General features: G+C 47.3%; 1 protein-coding gene across 2 annotated transcripts in view; it reads left to right on the top strand.

The window, feature by feature from the left end:
- ABL1 (ABL proto-oncogene 1, non-receptor tyrosine kinase) overlaps positions 1–13,836 on the top strand; it is a 65,627-nt gene that overhangs the window by 43,091 nt on the left and 8,700 nt on the right. For both annotated transcript variants that reach the window (XM_026049280.1, XM_026049281.1), the window contains exons 2-6: positions 152–325; positions 1,078–1,373; positions 6,870–7,142; positions 11,324–11,408; positions 11,771–11,948. In XM_026049280.1, the coding sequence (XP_025905065.1) occupies positions 152–325; positions 1,078–1,373; positions 6,870–7,142; positions 11,324–11,408; positions 11,771–11,948 (1,006 nt within the window). The remainder of the gene's footprint in view (positions 1–151; positions 326–1,077; positions 1,374–6,869; positions 7,143–11,323; positions 11,409–11,770; positions 11,949–13,836) is intronic.

Below are 13,836 nucleotides of genomic sequence, written 5' to 3'. Positions count from 1 at the left end.
CTTTTCCCTTAAGGAATTGTCCGTATTTGGCCTCTTGGTACCCGAGGGCGACGTGTGAGGAAATGATGTAAATCAGTGCCTGCCTCGACCCAGATGGCTTTTATCAGCAAAAAATGAACCTGCTTTTTCTTCTTTTGTCTCCCTCCTGCAGAAGCCCTACAGAGGCCGGTGGTGTCCGATTTTGAGCCGCAAGGTCTGAGCGAAGCCGCTCGCTGGAACTCCAAGGAAAACCTCTTGTCCTGCCCGAGCGAAAATGACCCCCATCTCTTCGTTGCACTGTACGACTTTGTGGCAAGTGGGGACAATACCCTGAGCATAACTAAAGGTAAGGCTACCAGGCACGGCGGTAGGAGCGTCTGAGCAGGCCTAGGCAAACCACTGTGGAATGAGTTACGCACTGAGTTATACACTGAGTTATACACTAAACCCTATGGAATTCCTATTTACTGTGGGAATTCTTCTTAAGCAAATACAAGTGTTTCACCAAGACGTAACCTTTTAAAAGGTTAAATCCGTCTGAGGTTTTGTGCTGGGCAAGAAATTGTTTGCCAAAACTAAGGTCTTTGCTAGGAGCAAGAATGTTAACCGAGATGTTAAACTAAGCCGATTTTTCGGTTGGCCTCTGTCCTTTTAATTGTTCTCCTGAATGCAAAATGACTGTTGAGATGCAGTGTTTCCTTACTCAGTTTTTCTGTTCCTTGTGCGGGCTCCAAGTCGCATCTGCTTCCTTTGCTAAACAAAATGATTTTTTATTTTTTACTATTTATCTAGTCTCTCTGAAGCCAACTCAATTCAAGGATAATTTCCTAGGTTCTTATTAAGATAGAGTCAGAACCTGCAGCATCAGAACTGCTGTAGAACCACGTGGGAGTCTAACAAAGTCTGAAACATGCACGTGACTTTAGCTGGCTTTGATGGGTCCACTGAAGCTTAAAGAAAGGCACATGTTCCCCGTTCACCCTGATATCCCTTCCTATAGGAGATTATTTAATGATCCACAAGCCAGCAGGGCCTCGTCTTTGTACTCGGCTCCCAGTTTTGCCACGTGCAGTAATTACGTTTCCTTGTCGTGCTAAGGTGAGAAGCTCCGTGTCCTGGGCTACAACCATAACGGGGAATGGTGCGAGGCCCAAACGAAGAACGGCCAGGGCTGGGTCCCCAGCAACTACATCACCCCCGTGAACAGCTTGGAGAAGCATTCCTGGTACCACGGGCCCGTGTCCCGCAACGCTGCCGAGTACCTCCTGAGCAGCGGCATCAACGGCAGCTTCCTCGTGCGCGAGAGCGAGAGCAGCCCGGGCCAGAGGTCCATCTCGCTGAGATACGAAGGGAGGGTTTACCACTACAGGATAAACACTGCGTCCGATGGGAAGGTAGGCAACAGAAGAGAAAACCTTGCTCTGTTCTTTTTCCACCATCTGTACAAGGTCAAGCAGCAACAGCCGAGTTGAGCAGCTCAGAATCCCAGAATGGTTGAGGTTGGAAGGGACCTCGAGAGACCATGTAGTCCAGCCCCCCTGCTCTAGCAGGGACACCTAACTCAGCACTAAAAGCAATATCCATCACTTACAGTAGTAATAAGCTGTAATATTCTGCCACAGCTATGAGGATACAAGGTGATTCTTTTAGCAAACTTACAGGGAGATGTAACACAGCTCTGTAGCAAAACACATTATTTATGGTCAGAGATATTAGGGTTATGTCAGAGTTGAATACTATTAGTATCATTAATAACATACTCTAAGGTTGTTTCTTCGTCCCATACATTCAAAACATAGTGTCTAGGACTTGAGAGACTGTAAAATCAGACAAGTCTTTGCCTGTTGCATAATAATAATTCTGTAAATATTAGGGGCAGAATATTTGCCTTTTTTTCCAACTTTTTTGCAACTATTCTTCACGTTTTTTAACTAGTACTTTGGTTTCCCCACAGTATTTCCTGTGACTAGTGAAGACAGGGTAGGCACCTCCACTTTTAGGAGGACTGAGTTTCTCGTTTCATTTTTCTTTCAGCTTTTGGTGTGCTGTAGTAGTGTAGCCTTGTTTGTGGGTGCTGGGGGAAGCATTAGCTTAAAAGTGTATTTATTTGCAGGGTTTTTTTCTTGGATTTCATGAAAATGAAATGTTGGCGTTTGCTTTTGGAAAATCGTGGGTTTTTAATGAATTTATTTTAAGTAGCGACTCTATAAATCCAAGATTGCAGTGAGAATCTGGAGTGTGGCTACTGAAGCCCTTCTTGCTAGTGTCTAGTAGTTGATCTAACTAATAGATTTTCTGCCAATAAAATATTAAGTAGAAAGAAAAAGAAGAAGAAAAAAGCATCGTGGTGGCCATGGTTAATTTTGCTTTATCCCTTGAAAGCTTTATTCTTCTCACATCAATGAGTAAGAGCAAAATCTTTAGCACAAGAATGTAGCTATTGAGTGAAAATCTTTTCGTAAAAGATTGTAGGCAGTGAACACACACTGCTTCCTGTTAATCAGATTCATCCGTCCACCGTCTTGAAGATAACCAGATTTTATTCATTAACAAAAGACATTTTATCTGCTTGTGCAGATGGGTTGTATTGAGAAGGTTCTGGGTGCAGGATCCCAGGATGGTTGAGGCTGGAAGGGACCTCTGGAGATCATCTAGTCCAATCCCCTGCCCTAGCAGGGACACCCAGAGCACGGGGTGGCATCCCAGGTGGGTTGGGAAGATCGCCAGAGAAGGAGGCTCCACAACATCCCTGGGCAGCCTGTTCCCGGGCTCTGGCACCCTCACGGGAATGAAGCTCTCAACGTTCCCCCGTCCTGCGTAGACGCTCTGTGCTCAGCAGCATCGATGCTGCCGTGCTGTGCTCTCCAAGGGCTCCGTGGCAGCCCGGAGTACTTTTCCTCATCCTGTCTCCATAGTCAATACTCCTTCCTTTTGGATGGAAGCTGGAGATGAGCGGTGTTCCCAGGTCGAGCCAGGGTCCCCCATCAAGAAGCACCGTGTCCAGGATGCTGCAGCACATGCCGCCCAGCTTGGCTTGGGCACGTGAAGGCTTTTAAGATGCCAGAGCTGTCTTTATCCCCCCGAAAACACTCCTGCAGAGCTGCAGTAATCAATCCAGGGGTGGATTAGCCAGGTTAACAGCTCATTTTCCACACGGCTGCTTTAACTAGTGCCCTTGCCAAAGGTGCGGGTCAGCAGAATTGATGAGAACGGCTCTGCAGCCGATGGTGGCTGTGACCACGGCGGCAGCTGCTCCTGCAGCAGGTTAGCAGCTCTGCAGCAGGGTGCAGCCTCCCAGCCCCGCTTCCAGAGCCTGGGAGTCGGGAAGGAAAACAGCTGATAGAGGTGATTTCCCTTTGGGAAATGGAGGTGGCTGGGCTGGGATCCCAGCTCCGTTACCACTGCCCTGCACCGCCTGTGTCCTCACGAAGAAGGCGCCTCCCTGAACATGCGGAGCCCTTATTCGACCCTTTCTTCCTAGCAAGATATTGAAGGGATTAAGAAGAGCTGAGCACAGCTTGATTTTAGCTGCACTTAAACCGACCGCGTTGGGACTCAGCAACTGTAAAACACATATATATCCCCAGGGACTTCTCTTTTTACCTCCTGGTTTCACAGGTCATCCTCTTGTGGACCACCCCCTTAAATCTGGGAGGGCAAGTCATTAAAAGTGACTTTTCTCACTCAATGGGCACTCAGGCTTAAGGATGTGTCGGAGGTTGGCGTGGGTCGGTTATCCTCTCGAGTGAAACAGTATTGATGAGAGAAGAGACGTGCTCCGATGGCAGGAGCTGTGGGTGAGCAGAGCAGCTGGAGCCCTCTGAGACGCCGCCAGTGTCCTAGCTTGGCCGATCCTGCCCCAAAACCCGGCAAGCAGCCAGGAATCGGCAAAAAGGGTCGGTGGGAAGGGTGCTTGGAGCGCGGAGGCGGTGCGTGCACAGCACGCCGGGCCTGGCTCGGCCTGCTCCTCCTCTCGTCTCCTCGGGATACGTGCCGCAAATTCCACATGAAGATTACAACACGTCAACGTGACTCCGGTTCCGTTAGCGCTGAGAGGAGGCAAGGCCTCCACGAGCCCCTGCTCGGATTTGAGCCCTGCCAGCTTAGGAAACTCGCCCTCCTGAATGGCTATATGTGGGGATTTTGTTTATTTGTGGGTTTTTTCCTAATGTGAAGGGAAAAGTTTAGGCATGTTGAAGGAGAGAGGGTTGTTCTGTGGCCTGAGCAGGGCAATTCAGAGTTCAGATTCCCCATCCTGCTCAAGGTTTAGTGTGAAACCTCTGGCCAGTTGTTTAACTTCTTTCTCCATCTGTAATCAGGTCACATCATTTGGACACAGTATCTGATAAACTCTGATTTCCATGAGATTTTGACATCAGGAAATACAAGCTACCATCCAAACACTGAGAATTTCCTCTTGCATTCTTCCCTAGTACTTCCAAGTGGCAGCAGAGTTCAGCCTCATTTTTTTCCATCCATACATCTAGATTTTACTCTTCAACGTAATTTGTGAACAGCTAATTCCAGAAATTGTTCCTAAGTAGCTGTGGTTTGGTTTAGCTCTCTAGACCACTGACTAATGCTCATGCTCATACAAACTCTTTGGATCTTGCCTCACAGCTGTAAAAACCTCTTCTGTGCTGTCACTTTTGGGTTTCAGGAACATCTGTTTTTAAGGTGACTTCAGCTCTTCCCCCGTGAAAAAATGTTTTTCTTATTATGGTGTTGAAACGAGATTCCATCTAGTTACTTCACCAAAAGAATATTTGACCCCTTTTGGTATAGGATTGAGAACGTGTTCCCCGCGAGGATGCCTTTGTTTTCTTGAGATATGAGTTTCCATAGGAGTTTTGCTTATCTGCAAATGTGTCAGAAGGAAAATAAGGGTGAAGAAAGTCGGATTTTTGCAGTCTAGTGTGTGAAGCTCTCCCATTCCAAACATGCAGGTGCATCCAAAAGGGACACTGCTGTGCCCAGAGCAGTTCAAGGCACAACTTTTGTCCTGGTAGCAATACAAGGATTAGCTGCTCTGACTGTGCTCCTCTTCCCTGGAGTTCGGGTGTTGCTGCCCGCTGAGGAACTGCTATTTTAATGACGATTGATGATTTCACGTCAGTGTCAGGGTTGGTTTTGGCAGCTGCCTTTTTTGGGTGCCACATGCTGTATTTGCTCATTTCCTCACAGCCTTACCGAGGGAGATAGGGACGGCCACCCCTCTTGGCCCGCCCAGGCTGCAACCTGGTTCATTTGTGTGTGTTGATGTTTTTAGGTTACCCTCTATGTCTGAGCTGAGTGTTTTACCTTTCCATCACATGGTTTTTAAATAAATGCAAGGCCCACATAGATTGACAGGTTCTGCTGATAATAATCACTGCACATGCTTGAGCATTTAGCCGTTTCTCAGACTTAACTGGGAATTGGCTCAGGGTCACCTCAACCCGTCGTGACTTTCTCGGGTGACACAGCTCCTCTTTTCACTCACCTCTTATTCAAAGTCCTTCTGAGCTCCTGTGCTCAGGGATATTTGACCTTCCACAGTGCCTTTTATTCCCTCTCTTTGAGTCTGCTGTTTTAAGCAGATGTCCGCAAAGCAGGAACATCCATCCAGGCTCCAGTCCAGAGGCTCCACTCCACTTTGAGGACCCTTTTTTCCTCCCTCCAAGTATTTTTCTCTCTTGCAAACGCGTCACTTTTCTCTTCTGGGCACACTGGCTCATGGCTGCAGCTTCCCAGATGGAGTTTCGCCTTTTTCCATCCAAAAGAAATCAGTCTAGGTGAAAGAAGTGGAATTTGGCCCAAGTCTGGGATTGCAGGATGCCTGATGGCCCCGTTGGTTTCTTGGCCTCCCGAAATCCCGGACGGATGGTAACTGCCCCAGCACTGGTGAGCTCTTCAGTGCCCCGCTGTGCATCACGTGCAGGGCAGGCCCGGGGTGTTCCTTATGGACTCTTCCATAAGCTGATACTTCATGGGCAGAAATCACAGCTCTGCTTTCAGCAGGGTTGTCCCTTGCCAGGTGTTGGGCCCTTTTATGAAACTGGGGACCTCCCATGTCCTTTGTGCCTCTTCCAGTGCAGGCTGATGTCCCAGTGAAACCGCTTTGTTCTTCAGGTGTCATCAGCATCACTTTTTGCTACATTTCTGACTTTTGCCACCTTCCCTAGTAGAAAACTGGTTGTGAAAACTGGAACCAAGGTGGAAACGAGTCGCTTGCCTGGTATCTCTAACAGCTTTCCAGCCTGAAGATGCACCTGCAGGATAAATATCAAAAAGGTTCCAGAGCAGGGGTTGCAAAGGTGACTAAGCAGTGCCCCCCAGCAGGCTCTCGTTCTCAGGTGATGCTTTTGCTCCTCGGCAATGTCTCTGTGCAGAGAGACCCTACAGTGTGTCATCAACCCTGCCCATTGCAGGGAAGGAATGGGGGGCCGTGTGACATCTCATACACCCCCTTGCAGAGGCCTGGCCCAAGGGCAGGGAAGCCACCTGTGTGCCCTGGAACTCCATGGGGAATTGAGGCAGGTAAAAGGGCATAGTAACGTGCTCAGGACAGTGAGGGGAACAACCCCTAGTCTTTAAAACACTGCACAATCTTTCCTGAATAGCCTTATGAAACAAAATAGACATTTTAAGCAACCGCATGCTAATCTAATGATATTCTGCAGTCATTAATTCCCTCCTGTTTCAGAAAAGTCCCTTGGTTTTCCCTAAATCCATGGGTTTCCTCTGTAAGCATGGAGTTGGAGTTAGCTAGAGAGCAGGTTGAGCTCCCAGGACTGCAGGCCGAGCAGGAGTGACACGACCCGTCCACGTCCCAGTTTTGCAGCGTAGCCTCTGCATCAACGCCCCAGCGTGCAGGGTGGGAATGAGCTTTCTCTCTCCTTGCTCCCTAGCTGTACGTCTCCTCGGAGAGCCGCTTCAACACTTTGGCAGAGCTGGTCCATCACCACTCGACGGTGGCCGACGGCCTCATCACCACGCTGCACTACCCGGCCCCCAAGCGCAATAAACCCACCATCTACGGAGTGTCCCCCAACTACGACAAGTGGGAGATTGAACGCACCGACATCACCATGAAGCACAAGCTGGGCGGAGGGCAGTATGGAGAAGTGTACGAAGGAGTCTGGAAGAAGTACAGCCTCACGGTGGCTGTGAAAACGCTAAAGGTAAGGCTCCAATCTCTAAGCTTGCCTGGTCTTCTCTTTCCAGAGGGAATGAGGTTCAGGATATGGACCTGTCTTCAGTTGTACTTAAGTAATTTGAGTTTGTTGCAGCACTTTCTTTCCACACCGTAGGACCGGAGAAGAGAATCCATCAGTAAAGCCCTTCCACTGTGTGTTTTTGGGAGAATCTGATTCTGTTGTGGCTCTGCGTGGTACCTGGAAGAGTTGTGCCTTGAGAGGAGGGTGTTAATGGTGCAGCTTTTATTTTAGAGCATGAGAAATCTAAGAAAAGTAAATAGTGCTGTGATGTCTCGCATACAGGCGATGGCAAAGGTGAGCCATTCACAGATGAGCACATTGATACAAGCTGCTGTAATAAGGAAAATTATGGGCTGTGACTCATGCACCGTAAAATTCGAATGCTGTGTTTCAGAGAGGCTTTTAATGCTTTACTTGATGGTCTTATTTGGCGCCTTTCCCAAAGGACAAGCTCTCTATGTACCTGGAAACCCGCAGTAGTTGTTTATGGCTGCTTACAGTCAAAAGACACAAGAGGAGGAAAAAGTGCATCCAAGCTAAAATATATTAAATTTCATGAACAGCTTTAACAAGGAATCAGATAATTGGAGCTGTTTCTGACTCTGCAGTCCCATTTCTCTGTAGCTTGGTTTTCATGTCCCTTGAAATGCAGCTTGTGCTCTGTCAGTTTACAGGGTCATTGCTCAATTCATTTGTGTTTATAAAAGTGTCTCGAGACCTTTTGGCGCCACCCACACGCATTGCATTCGATTGCTTCATAGGAGCTTACGCCAACCTGCCACCACGTCCTCCAAGGGGGACACGGTTTGTGGCCTTACAGAGACAGGCATGTGTATTGGTTAATATTTTTTTCAATCAAAGAATCAGAGAATCCTTAATGTTGGAAGGGACCTTCGGAGATCCTCTAGTCCAAGCCCCTGCACACGCAGGGTCACCCAGAGCCTGTGGCACAGGCTGCGTCCAGGCGGGTTGGGAAGATCTGCAGAGAAGGAGGCTCCAGAGCCTCTCCTGGCAGCCTGTGCCAGGGCTCGGGCACCCTCCCTGCCAAGAAATGTTTCCCCAAGTTCCTGGGGAACTTTTGGTGCTTCAGCTTGTGGCCGATTCCTCTAGTTCTGTCAGTGGCCACCGCTGCAAAGAGGCCGCCCCGTCCTCCTCGCTGCCTCCCTTGGGGTATTTGTAGACACTAATCAGGTCCCTCCTCACCCTTTATGCACAGGGAATTTGGAAGTGTGGAACTCTAGAGATGTTTCAGTGTCAGCAGAAGCAAATATCCTCTGTTTGGGGAATCTTCCCTCCCTTCCACTCTTCCCTCCTTGGCGTCTCCGGTGGCTGTGGTTGCGGGAAGTGTTTTCACTTGGGCCTCTTGCTGCTGCCTGGAGGTTCCCGAGGCCGCTCCGGAGCGGAGCTCGCACGGGGAGCGGGTGACACCTAGCGTTGCTGGCACCCAGTGCCATGGGACCAGCAGGGGACCGCAGTGACACTGCCACAGCACGAGCCATTGGAGCCAAATGCTGCCATATCAAAGGGAGAAGAGAGCAGCTGGAGCCTGGGTCATGGCTGGAGCATCCACTTTTCTGCTTCTCGCGGCAGTGTGTGGATACCTGACATCTTCCCGGGTTTTATTTGCTCCAAATGGGAATTAGTGCATTCCTTTCCTCCCTCCAAAACCTGTCAACACGCTGAGGGTCCTGTGTTATCCTCTAGGATATCTGTGCGGAAGGAGGAGCCTCAGTGCGGACCGTGGTTGTTTTGAATACGTCAAATAAATATTTAATGAAACATGACGCCTGGTAGTTCATAATGTAACGGGGAGCAGCCTGTTCCACTGGGAAATGTCAAAATACTCGAGAAGAGGCTTGAGGAAAAACATCAGTCTGAAATTATGCACGCTAAAACCGTCCTTAAAAGCAGATTTATAATCCACCTTCCTTAACTCCCATCCGCCTGTTGCCTGACAGGTGGGATTACGGCTTTTTGCCAAGTTGGGGGAAATATTTTGAAATCACCTTTTTAATCACCAGGGGAAAACAAACCCTCAGCAGCTTCCTCTCAAACCCTCAAATGTCTCTATTTTCCTGGGAGAGAATATTTTACAAAATCTGCCGTGTCTGCTCTTGTTCCTTGCCCATCCCGCTCAGGTGCTGCATCAGAAGGAGAAAGGAGAGGCGAAGCACGAGACAGAAACCTTCGAGGGCTGCCGCGCAGCGATGTTTAGGAACGCCCGTTTGTTGTTCAGCTTTCCTCTGGGTGCCTGTGTGTAGCTCAGAGCCAGTGCAGAAAACAAGAAGACACAAAAAAGACGCCCAAATAGCACATCCTGTTTTTCAGTTGTGTTTAACTGGTTGCTCTACGGGCACCGAGCTCTTTCCCATTGGGATATTGCCCTGGCAGCTCTGTGGACGGGACGCGGGAGTGTTTGTTGGGGTTGTCTTCTGCACCATGTCACTCTTTGTGCTTCTCCACCTCTTAGTGATGGAGAGGGGCACCAGGTAGGCAAGGACCTTGTGCTGCTGGTGAAGCCTTGGGACCTGCCTATTTTTGGGTGAAATCCAGCTGTGTTTGGCAGCTACCAAACCCCGTTGCCATCTGAGGGCAACTTAGTGGCTCTGCTGCTGTGAGCTGGTCATCTCAGCACGTTTCCCACCACTCTGATGTCCAGGCTGCACCAGTAGAGATGGCCTTTGCCTCGTTTTTGACTGGAGAAACCTGTATTTTAAGTTAGACAAGTGCAACCTTGAGGTCCCTGGATGCGGTTTCTTGAAGTCTAAGCTGAGGTGTGATCCTGTCCTCTGCTAGGAAAGCATTGCTGGAACCATATTGCTCATTCCGTGGTTTTATACCGGGAAAGATTGAAACTGGATAAGTTTGATCCTTCTCATGTGCCTATATTTGCAGAGAGATCATCATTACGGTAATTGCGGCTGTTTGCCTTGTGCTAAATTAATCACCAAGAGGCAGGAGACTTAAAACAATAGAGCAGCTCTGCAGAGCAAACCTGTCAGGGTTTGTATGGCACACATGAGATAAGTGCGTATTTAGGGTCATTTTGCAACTTGGATCATTAACCCACTTTCGTTTGCCAAAGCAAATGGTTGAAAGTTCTGCTCACGAGGACCTCTGGGCTATTAGAATTGACAGAGAGCGTTTGGAAAATTGCAGCTGCCAATCAAACTAATTGGCAACGCATAGTAAATGATGGGATGAGAGTGTTTGAAGCAGGTTCTTGTTGCTAACTGCAAAGCAAAACGCTGGCTGGATCTTACGGCAGCGGCAGCCCTCTGTTATCATTCTCACCAGCAGCAGTAAATCCTTTCCAATCCTTCCTTAAAACACTTCGTCCATGTAGGCTGTCAACATTAATCCAGCGCTGAAAAAAATATGGATATCGAAAGGAGCGTTGCTTTAGAAATAGATCTGTATTTTTGCACCACTTTGAAATGACCTTCCGGCCATGTAGGGTCTGCTTGCTGCGGAATTTATCAGTCTGGGGAGCAAGACTGCATCTCGCTCAGTTTTGTGTTGTGCCAAGCAACTTTATGGCGCTCGGCAAATAGGCAGTGACACATCTGCCCACAACGGTTACGTCGCGGGTCGGGCACTGAGAGCCAGAAATGGAGCCTGTGAAACCTTGGCCTTTGGGTTACTGAGGAACTACCCTCGCTCAGGCTTCCCTGGATGGCAATGGGCATTTCTTACCTATATCCAGGGAAAATAGGGCTGCATTTCAGCAGTTGCTCGGGCATTTGATTGTGGTCTATGCTTCCCCTTTTTTTTTTCCTCTCTTTTTTCCTTCTTGTTTCTTCCCTCACTGTTTATTTTATTTTCCCTGTTTATTCCCACTAGGTGCCCATTTAGCCTTTCCCTTCGCAACTCCAGAGTGCACCTGCAAAAAAGGGATATGGATCTTTTTTGACCCAGAACTCCCGTTAGAATAAATAATAATAAATCCATATTTAAAAATCCTACAGAAAATCCTACACACTATTCCTAAGTCCCTGGTGTTGCATTGCAGCCAAAGGCAGAAACTACCTTGAAAGAGCTGTGCTTTATATCGTTGGTTTGTGGGATTTTTTCTTCCATCCTCAAACAAAAATCGGCTTTTTTTGTGCTCCCTGTCTTGCTAATGCTTCCCTATTGTTCTGCAGGAGGATACCATGGAGGTGGAAGAGTTCTTGAAAGAAGCCGCAGTAATGAAGGAGATCAAGCATCCGAACTTGGTGCAATTATTAGGTGAGTGATAAATACCAAGCAGAGGGATTTGAACTAAACCCTTGTGCAGTGATATGGATGTTAAGGAGGAGATAAGCTGCTTACCGTACCAAGGCTTTAAATACAGGCACTTATTGTCTGGCAAAATTCGCAATTTGTACCAGTAATACATGGTTTTTAATGATCTCTTCTCCCTAACATTTAAGTTGCAGGAGTCTTAAGCAGGAAATTAAAACTGTCTATTAGCCAGTTCCAAGCAAAATTTATTCTATATGCAAGTGCTATATTTCTACCTTCTAGAACTATAAATTGCCCTGGGGCGGGGGAAAGAACGGATGGCACAATGAGCTCCTCCAACATTCAAGCTTGATGTTGCTCCTTAGGGGTGTGCACGCGGGAACCTCCATTCTACATCATCACGGAGTTCATGACTTACGGGAACCTGCTGGATTATCTGCGCGAGTGTAACCGGCAGGAGGTGAACGCCGTGGTGCTGCTCTACATGGCAACCCAGATCTCCTCGGCCATGGAGTATCTGGAGAAGAAAAACTTCATTCACAGGTAGGAAGGACGCAGAGCACTCGTCAGTGTCAAGCACCAAGCCCTCTTTGATTTATTTCCCTGCCTTTCAGATTATCCCAGCAGTGAATTTAGATGTGGTAGGTGTCCTACATTTAATACTCCGGTGTGTTGTGTTCTGCTAGAGCACATTATCCTATCTGTAGGCTGGTCTTCACATTGCTTTTCTTTGCCAGGATAATTTTTCTTACTTTTGCAGTACATGCAGGTTAAAGAGCTGTCAGTTCTTACATCTTTTTTGACAGGAGTTTTGTATGTAAATGCTTCCTAAAATAATAGGCTCTTAGTGGACTGGATAAACTACTGTTCTTCCTTGATTCTAAGAACCATTTAAAACTGATGTAGACTGATATTTCTTCTGTGTTTACAGGTGCTCACAGCAAAGTCACCCACTTAGTGCCTTTTGTCATGGGTTCATTCCTGTTTTTTTTTTTAATCCTCCCTATAGGGATTGTTTTCCTCTGTTGTCCAGATTGTGCATTTCACTTTAATAAGCATCTTTGCAGTCTTAAAGTCTCAGAGACTTTGACCTTTAAGTGAGCTGCAATTATGGCCGGGGCTTTGCATTCTTTGTCTGCAGAAATGGCCTCCTAGCAATATAATGACACATCCTGCACAAAGGTTTGAGAGTTGCTGAGTTTAATACAAGATGTTCTCCGTGCCACACTGTGACCTTTCCTACCCAATTAACTGGCGCAGGAAATCAGCACATGTTTTCTCATAGAGACAAATATGAAGATCATGTGTGAAGTTCTAGGTGCTCCTCCAAGAAGGACGTTGCTTTTCCTGCGTGAAAGCCCCCTTTAAATGCTTCCGTCCATCACTAAAGGGAATGACGAGGCTGCAAATTAAGATTTCCAGCCTTTGATTTGCTCTGTTGAGGAGTATTTCATCCCCTCAGCCCGGAGGAAGTGAACTTTAAAACCTGTTTTGCTTGAATCCTGTTTGTCTGCTCTCCTGTTCATTTCATTTCCTCTTATTTCTGATGACCCATTTATTGTAAATAAATAGGGTTTTTTCCTTATCTGCTACCCCCACACCCACCTACCTAATTATTTTAAAAGTGGGGGCACAATTCACACCCATGGATTCAAATGCTGGGCGGTGACCTCATTTAATGAAGAAGGAGGAATTTGATTATGAGGAAGAGCTATTGTTTAGAGGCAGGTTGTAGTAATCAGCATTGATAACAAGGCCTATTGAAAAACACTGAAAATTTATTTAGCCTTTAGACAGGCGTACTTTAAAAGTTTATTCTGTGTTGAATAAATCAAGCAAAGGAAAAAGCAGAGTCTGCCTCGCATCTGAAGAACATCTCACTCTAGCTCTATGGTAAAATCATTTTTTAATTCAACGTAATGTAGGAAAAAATGTAGTTTTAGCAAATCCTAAATTAGGATAAAAGTATTCCTGCACTTCCGCAGTTTGTACTCATGCAGTGTTTCTGATGGTACCTGTGGCACATCTGAGCCGGGGAGGTGGCAACACAGGGAATTTGTGCATCCCTCACCTGCTATAGCAGAGGCGGGTGAAATTTGGAGGAAAAGCTCAAGTGAATTATTGCCCAGTATTTTAAGCATGGTAGCAGAAGCCACAGTAGTTTTGAAAAGGCCAAGCACTCTCCTGTTTGAGCATTGGAGCTTCTTCTAATTGAAAGGTTAATAGGAAAAGGCATTTACAGCCAGCTGTCCTGCAGCTACATCTCCTGCTTGCGAGGAAGCTGGGGATGCTGCTTGATAGGTGCAGCTTCCGAGGGGTCCCTAGGATTAGATTTTTCCTTTTTCCTCCCTCCTTTTTCCTCCCTCCTTTTTCCTCCCTCCTTTTTCCTCCCTCCTTTTTCCTCCCTCCTTTTTCCTCCCTCCTTTTTCCT

Source organism: Nothoprocta perdicaria, unplaced genomic scaffold, assembly GCF_003342845.1.
Source record: "Nothoprocta perdicaria isolate Ctin4 unplaced genomic scaffold, notPer1 scaffold_6, whole genome shotgun sequence".
In the NCBI taxonomy this organism is placed as follows: Eukaryota; Metazoa; Chordata; class Aves; order Tinamiformes; family Tinamidae; genus Nothoprocta; species Nothoprocta perdicaria.
Note: the sequence above shows the minus strand (reverse complement) of the source record. Positions and strands in the feature narration are given on the sequence as shown.